The sequence below is a fragment of the Anomaloglossus baeobatrachus genome, chromosome 2, assembly GCF_048569485.1.
Source record: "Anomaloglossus baeobatrachus isolate aAnoBae1 chromosome 2, aAnoBae1.hap1, whole genome shotgun sequence".
Lineage (NCBI taxonomy): Eukaryota > Metazoa > Chordata > Amphibia > Anura > Aromobatidae > Anomaloglossus > Anomaloglossus baeobatrachus.
Window position 1 is genome coordinate 43,034,884 of NC_134354.1, and position 17,054 is coordinate 43,051,937.

The window sequence follows — 17,054 nt, forward strand, 5'->3', positions numbered from 1 at the left end:
CCAACTGTAGGGTACAGTTCTCCATAGAACTTTATGAGCACCAACTGTAGGGTACAGTTCTCCATAGAACTTTATGAGCACTAACTGTAGAGTACAGTCCTCCATAGAACTTTATGAGCACCAACTGTACGGTACAGTTCTCCATAGAACTTTATGAGCACCAACTGTACGGTACAGTTCTCCATAGAACTTTATAAGCACCAACTGTAGGGTACAGGTCTCCATAGAACTTTATAAGCACCAACTGTAGGGTACAGTTCTCCATAGAACTTTATGAGCACTAACTGTAGGTTACAGTTCTCCATAGAACGTTCATATTTCTCCTATCACATCTGTTGTTACCTGCCCCTGGACATTCATCACATCTTCGCATTCTCAGATTGTGGATGTTTCTACTTAGTACCTTGAGTGATCAGGGATGTAAGGTTTTGAATTGGCCCATGATGGGTGTTTCTAAAAAATGAGATGTATGGTGGATTTCATAGGTGGTGGTACGAGCCATGGCACGCAGACTGGTCCCTGCGACCATACACATTTGAAAACTACTAAGCACAGTAACTTAAATTGTGTGTCTGCCAACTATACAGCCGGGTTCAGGGACCGGTTTCTAAAATTATGCCTCATTAATCTGTGTGCCTGTTTTTCATCAACAATTTTAAAAATTAAAGGCCAAATAGTTTCTTATGTTAATAATTGGAATTTCTAAAGGTGCTATTGACATGAATTTCTCACCAGATGTCGGTAACAACCCATCCAATCCACACAGGCAAAGAAATCAAAACCATAGCTGTCCATAAATGTGTAATAATCATAATGACTCAGGGAAAAAGTAATGAACACACTTATAGAAATGTATTTAATACTTCGTATAAAAGCTTTGGAGCTAATAGCTACGTGCATTGCTCAGGTGTGATTTTGGCCATTCTTCCACACAAACACTCTTCCCATCCTGAAGGTTAACTTTGCTCTGAGCCTTCCATAGATGTCAATGAATGTGTAATAATAGTAATGACACAGGGAAAAAGTACTGAACACACTTATAGAAATTTATTTAATACTTCATATAAAAGCTTTTGTTGGTGACGAAGCTTCAAGACGCCTCCTGTATGGAGCAACTAGCTACGTGCATTGCTCAGGTGGGATTTTGACATTCTTCCAGACAAACACTCTTCATAACCTGAAGGTCCCGTCTCCTTCTATGAACTCTGAGCCTTCATTCCTTCCAGACATTTTTTATGTACACATCACTAAAATTCTGTTCATCGATGGTTTGATTTCGTTGCCTTTGTGGGCTGGATGGGTTGTTACTGACAACTGGTGAGAAATGCATGTCAATAGCACCTTTAGTAATATATTTACTTAGAAAATATATATTTCTAAGATACCACCAGTATGCACAAAGCCTCGCTCCCTTTACTTATTGTTCCCCACCAGCCTGTAACCTGCTTGTTGACAGTTTCCATGTTACATACAGTAGGTGGAGAAATCTATCCATCAATTTCAGCCTTTCTCGACCGGTTTCACCTTCTCTATCGCTTGGTTATTTAGAAGCACACGTTATATCTTTCTTTCATCCAGTGTACACATACAATACATAGCAAACAAAAAAAAATGAAGTACGGTAACTTTCCACCTTAAAAAAAAATACCCCTCCCCCTTATTTTGCAGACCTGAAACCCATCGAAATCACAATCGCAAAAGTTCCCAATGGCTTTTCGGTGATGTTGGACTGGGAAAACGAGTGTCTGAAGGAGGAGAGAGAAGTCACCTTTTCAGCTGTTTATAAGAAGTAAGTTCTTTACCTGTAAATTGTCCGTTCTGTAAAGAGCGTCAACATTTTGGGTGATAAAAAAAAGGGTGAAAATCTTTTTTTTTTTTTTTTTTTTTTTTTTTTAAATTTTTCTAAGCCATGGCTCCTTTTTAATAAACAACCGTATCAGGGGAGAACAAGGACTGACCAAACTGAGCACTAAGCTTCATCACTAAAGGGAACCTGTCTCCAGATTTGGGGCCTATAAGCTGCGGCCACCACCAGTGGCCTCTTATATACAGCATTCTCACATCCTGTATATAAGAGGCCAGGCCGCTGTGTAGAACATAAAAATCACTTTATAATACTCACCTAAGGGTGGCTTTACACGCTACGACATCAGTACCGATATCGCTAGCATGCGACCTGCCCCCATTGTTTGTGCGAAACGGGCATATCGCTGTCCGTCGCGCACAAAATCGCGCACCCGCGTCACACATACTTACCTGCATAGCAACGTCGCTGTGACCGGCGTACCGCCTCCTTTCTAAGGGGGCGGTCCGTTCGGCGTCACAGCGACGTCACTAAGCAACCGCCCAATGAAAGCGGAGGGGCGGAGATGAGCAGGACGAACATCCCGCCCATCTCCTTCCTTCCGCATTGTGGCCGGCGGCAGGTAAGGAGATGTTCCTCGTTCCTACGGGGGTCACACACAGCGATGTGCACTGCCGCAGGAACGACGAACAACAACGGCAAAGCGACAGTATCGATAATTGGGAGCGGACCCCCTTGTCAACGAGGAGCGATTTTCGACGTTTTTGCAACGATCCAAAATCGCTCCTTGGAGTCACACACTACGAGATCGCTACAGCGGCCGGATGTGCGTCACAAATTCCATGACCCCGAGATCGCTGTAGCAAAATCGTAACGTGTAAATACCGCTTAAGGGGCGGTGCGGGCTAGTCGGATGGGTGTCTCCATTCTCCGGTATCGGCGCCTTCCTTTTCGGCTATCTTTGTCCTTCTTCTGAAGCCGGGGTGCACGACGTATCCTACTGGTTTAGAAGAGAATTTTTGACCTGCAAATGTGAATGCTGCTGGGTTGGAGGCCATAAGGGAGCTGACAGGTTTCCTTTAATAATTGAGACTACAAGTGAATCTCAATAAATTAGAATATCATCAAAAAGTTAATTTATTTCAGTAATTCAATACAAAAAGGGAAACGCATATATTATATAGAGTCATTACACACAGAGTGATCTATTTCTATATATTATATAGAGTCATTACACACAGAGGGATCTATTCCTATATATTATATAGTCATTACATACAGAGGGATCTATTCCTATATATTATATAGAGTCATTACACACAGAGGGATCTATACCTATATATTATGTAGAGTCGTTACACACAGAGGGATCTATTCCTATATATTATATAGAGTCATTACACACAGAGGGATCTATACCTATATATTATGTAGAGTCGTTACACACAGAGGGATCTATTCCTATATATTATATAGAGTCATTACACACAGAGGGATCTATACCTATATATTATGTAGAGTCATTACACACAGAGGGATCTATTCCTATATATTATATAGAGTCATTACACACAGAGGGATCTATTCCTATATATTATATAGTCATTACACACAGAGGGATCTATTCCTATATATTATATAGTCATTACACACACAGTGATCTATTTCACATGTTTATTTCTGTTAATGTTGATGATTGTGGCTTACAGCCAATAAAAACCCAGAAGTCATTATCTCAGAAAATTAGAATATTATATAAGACCAACTAAAAAAATGACTTTACACTCAAATGTTGGCGCCTCCTGAAAAGTCTGTACAGTAAATGCCTCAATACTTGGTCGGGTCCTTTTGCATGAATTACTGCATCAATGCGGCAATGTGGCATGGAGGACATCAGCCTGTGGCACTGCTGAGGTGTTATGGAAGCCCAGGTTGCTTTGACATCAGCCTTCAGCTCGTCTGCATTGTTGGCTCTGGTGTCTCAGATTCTCTATGGGGTTTAGGTCAGTAGAGTTTGCTGCCAATCAAGCTCAGTGATACTGTGGTTAGTAAACCAGGTATTGGTACTTTTGGCAGTGTGGACAGAGGCCAAGTCCTGCTGGAAAATGACATTTTCATCTCCAAAAAGCTTGTTGGCAGAGGGAAGCATGAAGTGCTCTAAAATTTCCTGGTAGACGGCTGCGCTGACTTTGGTCTTGATAAAACACAGTGGAGCTACACCAGCAGATGACATGGCTCCACAAACCATCACTGATTGTGGAGACTTGACACTAGACCTCAGCAGCTTGGATTGTGGCCTCTCCACTCTTCCTCCAGACTCTGGGACCGCGATTTCCAAATGAAATGCAAAATGTACTTTTATCTGAAAACATCACCTTGGACACTGAGAACAGTCCAGTTCTTTTTCTCCTTGGCCCAGGTAAGACGCTTCTGGTGTTGTCTATTGGTCATGTGGCCTGACACAAGGAATGCGACACTTGTAGCCCATGTCCTGGATACGTTTGTGTGTGGTGGCTCTTGAAGCACTGACTCCAGCAGCGTCCACTTCTTGTGAATCTGCTCCAAATTTTTGAATGGCCTTTTCTTAATAATCCTATAAATGCTGCGGTTAGCCCGGTTGCTGTGCACCTTTTTCTACCACACTTTTTCCTTCCACTCATCTTACCATTAATATGCTTGGATAAAGCACTCTGTAAACAGACAGCTTCTTTAGCAATGACTTTTTGTGGCTTACCCTCCTTGTGGAGTGTGTCAATGACTGCCTTCTGAACATCTGTCAAGTCAGCAGTCTTCCCCATGATTGTGTAGCCCTACAGAACCAGACTAAAGCGGGCTTTACACGCTGCGACATCGCTAGCCGATGCTAGCGATGGCGAGCGTGATAGCACCCGCCCCTATCGTTATGCCGATATTTGGTGATCGCTGCCGCAGCGAACATTATCACTACGGCAGCGTCACACGCATTTACCTGGTCGTCGTCGTCGCTGTGACTGCCGAACAATCCGTCCTTCAAGGGAAAGGGACGTTCGGCATCACAGCGACGTCACCGTGACGTCACTAAGCGGCCGGCCAATCAAAGCAGAGGGGCGGAGATGAGCGGGACGAACATCCCGCCCACCTCCTTCCTTCCTCATTGCTGGCGTGTGGCAGGTAAGGAGAGGTTCCTTGTTCCTGCAGTGTCGCACGTAGCGATGTGTGCTGCCGTAGGGACGAGTAACAACTTCGCCCACGCGACAGCAGCGATATTTGAGAATTGACCCCCATATCAACGAGGAGCGATTTTGGACGTTTTTGCAACGATCCAAAATCGCTCCTAGGAGTCACACACAACGAGATCGCTACAGCGGCCGGATGTGCATCACAAAATCTGTGACCCCAACGAGATCGCTGTAGCAATCTCGTAGCGTGTAAAGCCCGCTTAAGGCACCATTTTAAATGCTTAGGATGCATTTGTAGGTGTTTTGTGGTAATTATTCTAATTTTCTGAGATAATGACTTTTGGGTTTTTATTGGCTGTAAGCCATAATCATCAACATTAACAGAAATAAACACGTGAACCAGATCCCTCTGTGTGTAATGACTCTATATAATATATAGGAATAGATCCCTCTGTGTGTAATGACTCTATATAATATATAGGAATAGATCCCTCTGTGTGTAATGACTCTATATCATGTATAGGAATAGATCCCTCTGTGTGTAATGACTCTATATAATGTATAGGAATAGATCCCTCTGTGTGTAATGACTATATAATATATCGGAATAGATCCCTCTGTGTGTAATGACTATATAATATATAGAAATAGATCCCTCTGTGTGTAATGACTCTATATAATATAGGCATTTCCCTTTTTCTATTGAATTACTGAAATAAATGAATTTTTTCATGATATTCTAATTTATTGAGAAGAACTTGTACTTCTCATGGCACTCATCCACTATCCCCCTCTTCTTCCATTTTTCTTACCCTATTTATCCAAATTTAAGCCCTAGCAGGAATTTCCGACCCAAGGTTTAAATATAAGTCCTACCCCGAAAATAAGCCCTAGTCGCAGTTCAATAATGAAGTGTCCATACAGCTAAAATAGTTAAATAATAATGAAGGACGCTTCATTATAGAAAGCAGACACCCCCTAAAGAGAGAAGACAAACCGCGCAATCATACTTACCACACCCCCGAACAAGACATTGTGGAACGCGAGGACCTGCAGATACACACCCGGTGATACGGGGATGTGAAAGGCGAGGACCTGCGGTTGAACGCATCGATTCATTCTACCGCAGGTCCTTGATGCATCCCAGGTGCCCCTTCCGGTCAGAAGCAGATCTGATGTGTGTGTGTGTGTGTGTGTGTGTGTGTGTGTGTGTTGGACAGAAGTAATAGAGGACCACTGTGGATCACACAAGGAACTGCTGGGAGACCGTTTTTTGGATCACAGGAGGACCTGCGAGTGACGCAGATGTCTGAGGTCTGGTAAGTACGATTCTCCTGGGGTGGTATCTGCTTTTTATGTAATTTGTGCAATTTCCTCAAACAAATTTATGAAAACAAATTCTAAAAAAAATGTGGTTTTGTTCGTACGTCGGTAAAGCGCTCACATGTTAATATAAAAATAAATAAGTTACAAGTTACGCTTGGAAGAACGGGAGGAAAATATGGAAGCACAAAAAGGGAAATTAGTGAGGCGAAGAGGTGACTGGTGTCTATTAGGGTATATTTATTTACTTATTTTTAAAAAAGGAGACTAGCACTGAAGACCACTGTGGTAAAAGGAAGACCAGCACTGAAGACTGCTGTGGTAAAAGGAAGACCAGCACTATAAACCGCTCTGGTAAAAAGGAGACCAGCACTGAAGGCCACTCTGGTAAGAGGAAGACCAGCACTGAGGCCCCCCTGGTAAAAAGGAAGACCAGCACTGAAGACCGCTCTGGTAAAAGGAAGACCTGCACTGAAAACCGCTCTGGTAAAAGGAAGACCAGCACCGAAGACCGCTCTGGTAAAAGGAAGACCAGCACTGAAGACCGCTCTGGTAAAAGGAAGACCAGCACTGAAGACCGCTCTGGTAAAAGGAAGACCAGCACTGAAGACCCCTCTGGTAAAAGGAAGACCGGCACTGAAGGCTGTTTTTGTAAAAGGAAGACCAGCACTGAAGACCCCTCTGGTAAAAGGAAGACCGGCACTGAAGGCTGTTTTTGTAAAAGGAAGACCAGCACTGAAGACCGCTCTGGTAAAAAGGAGACCAGCACTGAAGACAGCTCTGGTAAAAAGGAGACCAGCACTGAAGACCGCTCTGGTAAAAAGGAGACCAGCACTGAAGACCGCTCTGGTAAAAAGGAGACCAGCACTGAAGACAGCTCTGGTAAAAAGGAGACCAGCACTGAAGACCGCTCTGGTAAAAAGGAGACCAGCACTGAAGACCGCTCTGGTAAAAAGGAGACCAGCACTCAAGGCTGCTCTGGTAAAAGGAAGGCCGCTCTGGTAAAAGGACGACCAGCACTGAAGGCTGCTCTGGTAAAAGGAAGACCGCTTTGGTAACAGGAAGACCAGCACTGAAGGCCGCTCTGATAAAAGGAAGACCAGCACTGAAGGCCGCTCTGATATCTAAAATACCGGACTGGCCATCTACACCCTCGGCGGAGGTTCTGGGCAAAGTCTTTGGTGGTGCGACTGTTCCTGCAGTGAATTGTGCCATATTTTCCTGCACTTCCGTTGATTTCTTTCTCTTTTGTTTTAAGGCTCGGAGCGCCGGACAATGAATCCCAGACGTGTGAAATTGATGAAGAATGCTCCTGTTCGATACCTTCTCCTGGACTCGACCACAGCCATAATTATACTCTACTGGTCACTGCTAAAACTCCCAGCGGAAAAACCCTATCAAACTCTCAGAACTTTGATCCCAATCAGGGTAAGTAGAATTTGTTCTGGAGCTGGTTCTCCTCTCATCAGATCATGAATGTGTCCATTGTTCTAGTCTGCACCATACTTCCTTCTTTTCATCTATGACTATGAAAGGCGTTTTTCCAAATTAAGAGTTTTCCCCTCTATTGATCAGCGCCGCATAAAAATGATTCAATCAAATAGCACTCATCCTCCCCGGACTCCAGCGATTCCAACTCTTTGTCACTGCCATGGTCTACGTTATCTGAGCTCAGTGATCGGCTGCAGCGGTCACTTCAGTGCTTCAGTCAAAACACAGACCAAACCACTGGTGTGCTCAGGTTCTCTCGGTGCTGGGCCCATGGGGAAGCCGCCTCCAGTCTCTGAATGGCTTTCACTGGTGGTAAAAACAACATTTTTGGACGGTGTATTTGAAGGGAACCTGTCACCAGATTTGTCCACTATAAGCTGCGGCCAACACCAGTGAACCCCTATATACAGCATTCTAATATACTGTATATAAGAGCCCAGGCCGCGGCGTATAACATAAAAAAGACTTTTATAATACTCACCTGGGGAGGGGTAGTCCAACTCAATGGGTGTCACTGTTCTCCGGTTCGGCACATCCTCTCTATGGCGATCTCCATCATCCTTCTACCCAGCCCAGTATTGATGACGCGTCCTACATCATCCACACAGGCCGGCATTGCAATGCCGGCCTGCGTGGATGACGTAGGACACCTCATCCACAATGGGGCTGGGTAGAAGTCAGATGGCGATCGCCGAAGAAAGGAGGCACCGGACCGGAGAGTAGCGACCGGCCAATAGGGGAGTATAATCAAAGATTTTTTTACGCTATAGAGAGCGGCCTGGGGTCTTATGTATAGTATTCTGGAACTCTTTATATAAGAGCCCACTGGTGGTGGCTGCAGTATATAGGGGCCAAATCTGGTGACTAGTTCCTTTTTAAAAAAAAAACCAAAAACACCCCTCCCCTTGAAATGCCTTGTTTATAGTTGGCTGTATGTGGATGGAGAGCCGAACTTCCCAATCATTGACTTCCATTATATCCGCTACCCGAGTCAAGCCCGCTAGTTTGGGTTCCCATTGACTTGTATGAGGTTCGGGAACAAGTTTATGTCAAGTTCGGATCCCGAAACAAACTTTTAACTAAAGTCCAGGCAAACGCGAATATTCAAGGGTCCGCTCAATCTGTAGACATGAGCATTGTATAAATCCAAATTTCAGAGGCTCACCCCTAGGGAAGGCTTCCAAATAGTGGATGGGGGCTCCTCCTCCACCTCGGTAAGCCCAGTGGGAAAAATCCTCCAATAGTGACCGAAAAAGGATCGAAGCAAAAAATGGCCAAGCGTAGAAGGCGCCAACCTACGGATGTAGTAACCGGGACATCTCAAATGGTAGGATTGTGAACCGTTTATTTAAAGGGAACCTGTGAGCAGATTTGGGGCCTATAAGCTGTGGCCACCACCAGTGGGCTTGTCGCGGGCGGAGGAGGGGACGCCGCGCTCTCCCTGCTGCTCGGGTCCGGCTGCTGCGGCCTGCTGCTGCTCGGTGGCTCGAGCGATGGGCTGGATCCCGGGGACTCTAGCGGCACTCCTCGCCCGTGAGTGAAAGGGGATTGGGTTTTGGGATATAGTTTATTGTCCATGACGCCACCCACGGTTGTGGTGATTTGTTGGCACCACCTCTGCTCTCTATGAGGGTCCCGGGAATGATGGTGGGGAGCAGCTAGTTGTTGTGTTGCCCCTCCGTGGGTAGGGGTTGGTGATCCCGGGGCCCAGTGATGAGGTGGGAGATGCAGGGCTTGGTGGGCGCAGGGACGCAGGGGCAGCGCTGTGCCTTGCGGCACTGTGGTACTCACTCAGCCTGAAACGATGACACAGTTCTCGGTAAAACACACGGCTGGAAAGACTGTTCCCACGGACGGCTGCACTTGCTTTCCCCAGTAGGTGACGGTGACGGTCCCTCTGTCCTGCACCTCAGTTGATGTTGGTTGCGATGGGTTCCCACCGGTAACCCGCTCCCCGGCTTGGATATGGGCCGGAGAAGCCCTACTTTGCCCGCAGGCGCTGGCCCTGAGAAACTGGTGCCCTGGCGGTGTCTCTCCGTTACGGTTGGACTGTTGCCTTCTATCGGGATTTGGTTGTTGGGAGACAGTCGTCCCCTTCACTGACGGATTTGGCAAATTATGGCGACTCCTAGCCTTGCCGGGATCCGAAAGGCCCCTGCCCTGGTGCTGACTGTCCTTTGTATACTGCTCCAGACCGCCGGGCCACTACCCGTCCGCGGTCCTTCCAGCAACCTCCGAGCAGTCACCCCTCCAGACAATCTGCAAGTGACAGCAAGGTCTGCTGACCTTGCTGTCACTGTCCGGGCACACAGCCGGACTCACTTCAGGCTTACTACTGTCACTTCAGCTTTTCTCTTTAGCTTTACTACTACTTCCTTAACTCGACTCCTTCTTTACTCCTCTCACTTCCTCCTCCTAGACTCATCTCTGATCTGCCTGGTTCTTCCCACCTCCAGGGCTGTGTACTCCTCGGTGGGCGGAGCCAACCGCCTGGCCCACCCCCTGGTGTGAACATCAGCCCCTGGAGAAAGGCAACAAGGATTTTGGTAGCTTGGGTGTTCCTAACTGGGGTGTAGGGTGTGGTGGTGTGATGACCTGTGACCCCTGGCTTGCCCAGGGCGTCACAGGCTCTTATAAACAGCATTCTAACATGCTGTATACAAGAGCCCAGGCCGCTGTGTAGAATGTAAAAATCACTTTATAATACTCACCTAAGGTGCGGTGCGGTGCAGACTGGTCCAATGGGTGTCTCCGTTCTCCGGTACCAGTGCCTCCTCTTTCGGCCATCTTTGTCCTCTCTTTTCTGAAGCCTGTGTGCATGACGCGTCCTATGTCATTTACGCTAGTCAGCATTGAGGTCCTGCGCAGGCGCACTTTGATCTGTCTTGAGCAGGGCAGATCAAAGTATTGTAGTGCGCCTGCATGAGGCCACAATGCTGGCGAGTGTGGATGATGTAGGACGCGTCATGCACCCAGGCTTCAGAAGGAAGACAAAGATGGCCGAAAGAGGAGGCGTCGGTACCGGAGAACGGAGACACCCATCTCACCAGTCCGCACCGCCCCTTAGGTGAGTATTATAAAGTGATTTTTATGTTCTACACTGCGGCCTGGGCTCTTATATACAGGATGTTAGAATGCCGTATATAAGAGCCCACTGGTGGTGGCCGCAGCTTATAGGCCCCAAGTCTGGTGACAGGTCCCCTTTAAATGTTACTTTTTCCAAACGCGTTGTTCATTTAATTGAATAGTTCTTAATCCTACAATTTGCAGCATAATTTGTCATAATAATCTAATAAATTTTATATATATATAATACACACAGGCCAGGACAAGTTATTAATAATTTGAAATAGGTTTTCTTTGTCGCTCCATGGGAGACCCAGACAATTGGGTGTATAGGCTATGCCTCCGGAGGCCGCACAAAGTATTACACTAAAAGTGTAAAGCCCCTCCCCTTCTGCCTATACACCCCACGGGCTCCTCAGTTTTTTGCTTTGTGCGAAGGAGGCAGACATGCACGCACAGCTCCACAGCTTAGTCAGCAGCAGCTGCTGACTATGTCGGATGGAAGAAAAGTGGGCCCATATAGGGCCCCCAGCATGCTCCCTTCTCACCCCACTCTTGTCGGCGGTGTTGTTAAGGTTGAGGTATCCATTGCGGGTACGGAGGCTGGAGCCCACATGCTGTTTTCCTTCCCCATCCCCCTTGGGGCTCTGGGTGAAGTGGGATCCTATCGGTCTCCAGGCACTGAGGCCGTGCTCCATCCACAGCTCCTGAGGACCCTGCTGGATAGGAGCCGAGTATCGTTCAGGGACATGGCCCTGCTACTTGAAGGTACTCTGTGTCCCCGTGGGGACCGCGCACAGCAACGCTCCAGCATTGCTGGGTGTGCTAGTGCACCGGGGACTGCGGCACTGACCGCGTTTGTGCTATTACACACTGCAGCGTCGCGGAGTGTGTTAGTGTAAGGGGACTGCCGCGCTAACCGCCGCTGCCATTACTATTACTGCGGCGCGGCTGGGACTGTTAGTGCGCCGGGGACTTCAGCGCCGACCGCGCTTTTACGGCGGCCGCGCTCATAACTCGAGTCCCCGGCTTTTTGCGGCCTAGTCTCGTTCTTCCCGCCCCCAGCCCTGCCAGTCAGGGGAAGGGCGGGACGCTGTACAGCACAGCAGCACTGAGGGCTGGAGCATGCTTTGCATACTCCACCCCCCTCACTGTGCACAGTGGGGCACCAGTTCCCGCACTTTCTGGGTCACGCCCACGGCTCCTTCTTCTCCTTAGGACGCCGGCAGCCATTACTCAGCTCCTCTGACGCTGCAGAGGACAGACAAGCACTGGGGGACTCAGACAGGGATTCTGCTGGCCACACAACCGCTCTAAACAGGCGGTAAGCAGCACCTCAGGTGCTAGCCACACTGGTGCAGTAGTGTAAATATAATTATAGGTATACGTTACACTGTATGGTGCACGGTTGTTTCTGGCTATATACCCTATTGTGTTGCTCAGGGGAGTCAACAGCATGGCTCCCACAAGAAGCAGGGGTGCCAAAACACAGGCTTACTATGCTGCCTGCGCCGCATGTACGACCTCATACCGGCAGGCTCCACTGACCCTCATTGTGCGCACTGCTCGGCCCCCGTGGCACTTACTCAGCCGGAGCCTCTGCTAAGGGAGGCCCAGGGGGAACCACCTGCTAACAGGTGACAGGGACGGAGTTTACAGCTTTTACTGAAAGGCTTTCTGAGACTATGGCTAAGATACTAGAAGCTTTGCAGTCCAGACCGGTATCTCAAACCAGGGACACTGTGGAATCATTGCCACCTAGTTCCCCTCAGTCGGAACAACCATGTCCTCCCGGGGTGTCTCATAGATCCCAGAGTGAGGTCTCTGACACGGACCGCAGTCCCAGACCGCGTAAGCGAGCTCGCTTGGAAATTCCCTCGACATCATCACATATGGTCAGGGTCTCAGCGGGATGACTCTCTGTATGATGAAGCGGAGGTAGCTGATCAGGATTCTAATTCTGAGGCTGCGCTCAACCTTGATACTCCTGATGGGGACGCCATAGTGAATGATCTTATCGCGTCCATCAATCAAATGTTGGATATTTCTCCCTCTGCTCATCCAGTAGAGGAGTCAGCTTCTCAGCAGGAGAAATTCCGTTTTAGGTTCCCCAAACGTACAACGAGTATGTTTCTGGACCACTCTGACTTCAGAGAGGCAGTCCAGAAACACCGGGCTAATCCAGATAAGCGTTTTTCTAAGCGCCTTAAGGATACACGTTATCCCTTCCCCCCTGACATGGTCAAGGGCTGGACTCAGTGTCCCAAGGTGGATCCTCCAATCTCCACACTGGCGGCTAGATCCATAGTTGCAGTTGAAGATGGGGCTTCGCTCAAGGATGCCACTGACAGGCAGATGGAGCTCTGGTTGAAATCCATCTATGAAGCTATCGGCGCGTCTTTTGCTCCAGCATTCGCAGCCGTATGGGCGCTCCAAGCTATTGGAGAGGGTCAAGCGGAAATTGAGGCATTTACACGTACGTCTGCGCCGCAAGTGGCGTCTATAACCTCTCAAACGTCGGCATTTGCGTCCTACGCTATTAATGCTGTCCTGGACTCTGCGAGCCGTACGGCGGTTGCAGCCGACAATTCGGTGGCAATACGCAGGGCCTTGTGGCTCCGGGAATGGAAGGCAGATTCAGCTTCCAAAAAGTGCTTAACCGGTTTGCCATTTTCTGGCGACCGTTGTTTGGTGAGAGGCTGGATGAAATCATCAAACAATCCAAGGGAAAGGAAACATCCTTACCCCAGGCCAATCCAAGATTACCCCAACAGAGAAGGGGACAGTCGAGGTTTCGGTCCTTTCGGGGCGCGGGCAGGTCCCAATTCTCCTCGTCCAAAGGTCCTCAGAAGGATCAGAGGAACTCCGATCCATGGCGGTCTAAGGCACGCCCTAAAAAGACCGCCGGAGATGCCGCCACCAAGGCGGCTTCCTCATGACTTACGGCCCCCTCACACCGCATCCTCGGTCGGTGGCGGGCTCTCCCGCTTTTCCGACATTTGGCTGCCACAGGTAAAAGACCGTTGGGTGAGAGACATTCTGTCTCACGGTTACAGGATAGAGTTCAATTCTCGTCCTCCGACTCGATTTTTCAGAACATCTCCGCCTCCCGAGCGAGCCGATGCTCCTTCTGCAGGCGCTGGACACTCTGAAGACAGAAGGAGTGGTGGTCCCTGTTCCTCTTCAGCAACAGGGTCACGGTTTTTACTCCAACCTGTTTGTGGTCCCAAAGAAAGACGGATCTTTCCGTCCTGTCCTGGACCTAAAACTGCTCAACAAACACGTAAAGGCCAGGCGTTTCCGGATGGAATCCCTCCGCTCCGTCATCGCCTCAATGTCCCAAGGAGATTTCCTTGCATCGATCGATATCAAAGATGCTTATCTCCACGTACCGATTGCTCCAGAGCATCAGCGCTTCCTGCGCTTCGCCATAGGAGACGAACACCTGCAGTTCGTGGCACTGCCGTTCGGCCTGGCGACAGCCCCACGGGTTTTCACCAAGGTTATGGCTGCAGTAGTTGCGGTCCTCCACTCTCAGGGTCACTCGGTGATCCCTTACTTAGATGATCTGCTGGTCAAGGCTCCCTCTCAAGAGGCATGCCAGCACAGCCTCACCGCTACTCTGGAGACTCTACAGAGTTTCGGGTGGATCATCAATTTGCCAAAGTCAAATCTGACACCGGCCCAATCGCTGACATATCTTGGCATGGAGTTTCATACCCTCTCAGCGATAGTGAAGCTTCCGCTGAACAAGCAGCGTTCACTACAGACGGGGGTGCAATCTCTCCTTCAAGGTCAGTCACACCCCTTGAGGCGCCTCATGCACTTCCTGGGGAAGATGGTGGCAGCAATGGAGGCAGTCCCTTTCGCGCAGTTTCACCTGCGTCCTCTTCAATGGGACATCCTACACAAATGGGACAGGAAGCCGACGTCCCTCGACAGGAACGTCTCCCTCTCTCAGGCAACCAAAGCTTCCCTTCGGTGGTGGCTTCCTCCCACTTCATTATCGAAGGGGAAATCCTTCCTACCCCCATCCTGGGCGGTGGTCACGACGGACGCGAGTCTGTCGGGGTGGGGAGCAGTCTTTCTCCACCACAGGGCTCAGGGTACGTGGACTCGGCAGGAGTCCTCACTTCAGATCAATGTTCTGGAGATCAGGGCAATGTATCTAGCCCTAAAAGCTTTCCAGCAATGGCTGGAAGGCAAGCAGATCCGAATTCAGTCGGACAACTCCACAGCGGTGGCTTACATCAACCACCAAGGAGGAACACGCAGCCGACAAGCCTTCCAGGAAGTCCGGCGGATTTTGATGTGGGTGGAAGCCACGGCCTCCACTATCTCCGCAGTTCACATCCCGGGCATAGAAAACTGGGAAGCAGACTTTCTCAGTCGCCAGGGCATGGACGCAGGGGAATGGTCCCTTCACCCGGACGTGTTTCAGGAGATCTGTTGCCGCTGGGGGATGCCGGACGTCGACCTAATGGCGTCCCGGCACAACAACAAGGTCACGGCATTCATGGCACGTTCTCACGATCACAGAGCTCTGGCGGCAGACGCCTTAGTTCAGGATTGGTCGCAGTTTCAACTCCCTTATCTGTTTCCTCCGCTGGCACTGTTGCCCAGAGTGTTACGCAAGATCAGGGCCGACTGCCGCCGCGCCATCCTCGTCGCTCCAGACTGGCCGAGGAGGTCGTGGTACCCGGATCTGTGGCATCTCACGGTCGGCCAACCGTGGGCACTACCAGACCGACCAGACTTGCTGTCAAGGGCCGTTTTTCCATCTGAATTCTGCGGTCCTCAACCTGACTGTGTGGCCATTGAGTCCTGGATCTTAGCGTCTTCAGGATTATCTCAAGAGGTCATTGCCACTATGAGACAGGCTAGGAAACCAACGTCCGCCAAGATCTACACAGGACGTGGAAAATATTCCTGTCATGGTGCTCTGATCAGGGTTTTTTCTCCCTGGCCATTTGCCTTGCCCACCTTTCTGTCCTTTCTTCAGTCCGGATTGGAAAAGGGTTTGTCGCTTGGCTCCCTTAAGGGACAAGTCTCTGCGCTCTCTGTGTTTTTTCAGAAGCGCTTGGCCAGACTTCCACAGGTACGCACGTTCCTGCAGGGGGTTTGTCACATCGTCCCTCCTTACAAGCGGCCGTTAGAACCCTGGGATCTGAACAGGGTGCTGATGGTTCTTCAGAAACCACCGTTCGAGCCACTGAGGGATATCTCTCTCTCACGCCTTTCGCAGAAAGTGGTTTTCCTAGTAGCAGTCACTTCATTTCGGAGAGTGTCTGAGCTAGCAGCATTGTCATGCAAAGCCCCTTTCCTGGTGTTTCACCAGGACAAGGTGGTTCTGCGTCCGGTTCCGGAATTTCTACCTAAGGTGGTATCCCCGTTTCATCTCAATCAGGATATCTCCTTACCCTCTTTTTGCCCTCATCCAATTCACCAATGTGAAAAGGATTTGCACTTGTTAGATCTGGTGAGAGCACTCAGACTCTACATTTCTCGGACGGCGCCCCTGCGCCCCTCGGATGCACTCTTTGTCCTTGTCGCTGGCCAGCGTAAAGGGTCACAGGCTTCCAAATCAACCCTGGCTCGGTGGATCAAGGAACCAATTATCGAAGCTTACCGTTCGGCGGGGCTTCCGGTTCCCTCAGGGCTGAAGGCCCATTCTACCAGAGCCGTGGGTGCGTCCTGGGCTTTGAGGCACCAGGCTACGGCTCAGCAGGTGTGTCAGGCGGCTACCTGGTCGAGCCTGCACACTTTCACGAAACACTATCAGGTGCATACCTATGCTTCGGCGGATGCCAGCCTAGGTAGGCGAGTCCTTCAGGCGGCGGTTGCCCACCTGTAGGAAGGAGCCGTTACGGCTCTATTATGAGGTATTATTTACCCACCCAGGGACTGCTTTTGGACGTCCCAATTGTCTGGGTCTCCCATGGAGCGACAAAGAAGAAGGGAATTTTGTTTACTTACCGTAAATTCCTTTTCTTTGGCGCTCCATTGGGAGACCCAGCACCTGCCCCTGTTTTTTTGTGTACACATGTTGTTCATGTTGAATGGTTTCAGTTCTCCGATATTCCTTCGGATTGAATTTACTTTAAACCAGTTTATAATTTGTTTTTCCTCCTTCTTGCTTTTGCACCAAAACTGAGGAGCCCGTGGGAGCACGGGGGGTGTATAGGCAGAAGGGGAGGGGCTTTACACTTTTA

The 17,054-nt window shown here is 49.1% G+C and overlaps 1 protein-coding gene across 2 annotated transcripts in view; it reads left to right on the top strand.

The window, feature by feature from the left end:
* Positions 1 to 17,054, top strand: part of IFNAR1 (interferon alpha and beta receptor subunit 1) — a 74,658-nt gene that overhangs the window by 13,172 nt on the left and 44,432 nt on the right. For both annotated transcript variants that reach the window (XM_075332977.1, XM_075332979.1), the window contains exons 2-3: positions 1,669 to 1,789; positions 7,544 to 7,713. In XM_075332977.1, coding sequence (XP_075189092.1) covers positions 1,669 to 1,789; positions 7,544 to 7,713 — 291 coding nt within the window. The remainder of the gene's footprint in view (positions 1 to 1,668; positions 1,790 to 7,543; positions 7,714 to 17,054) is intronic.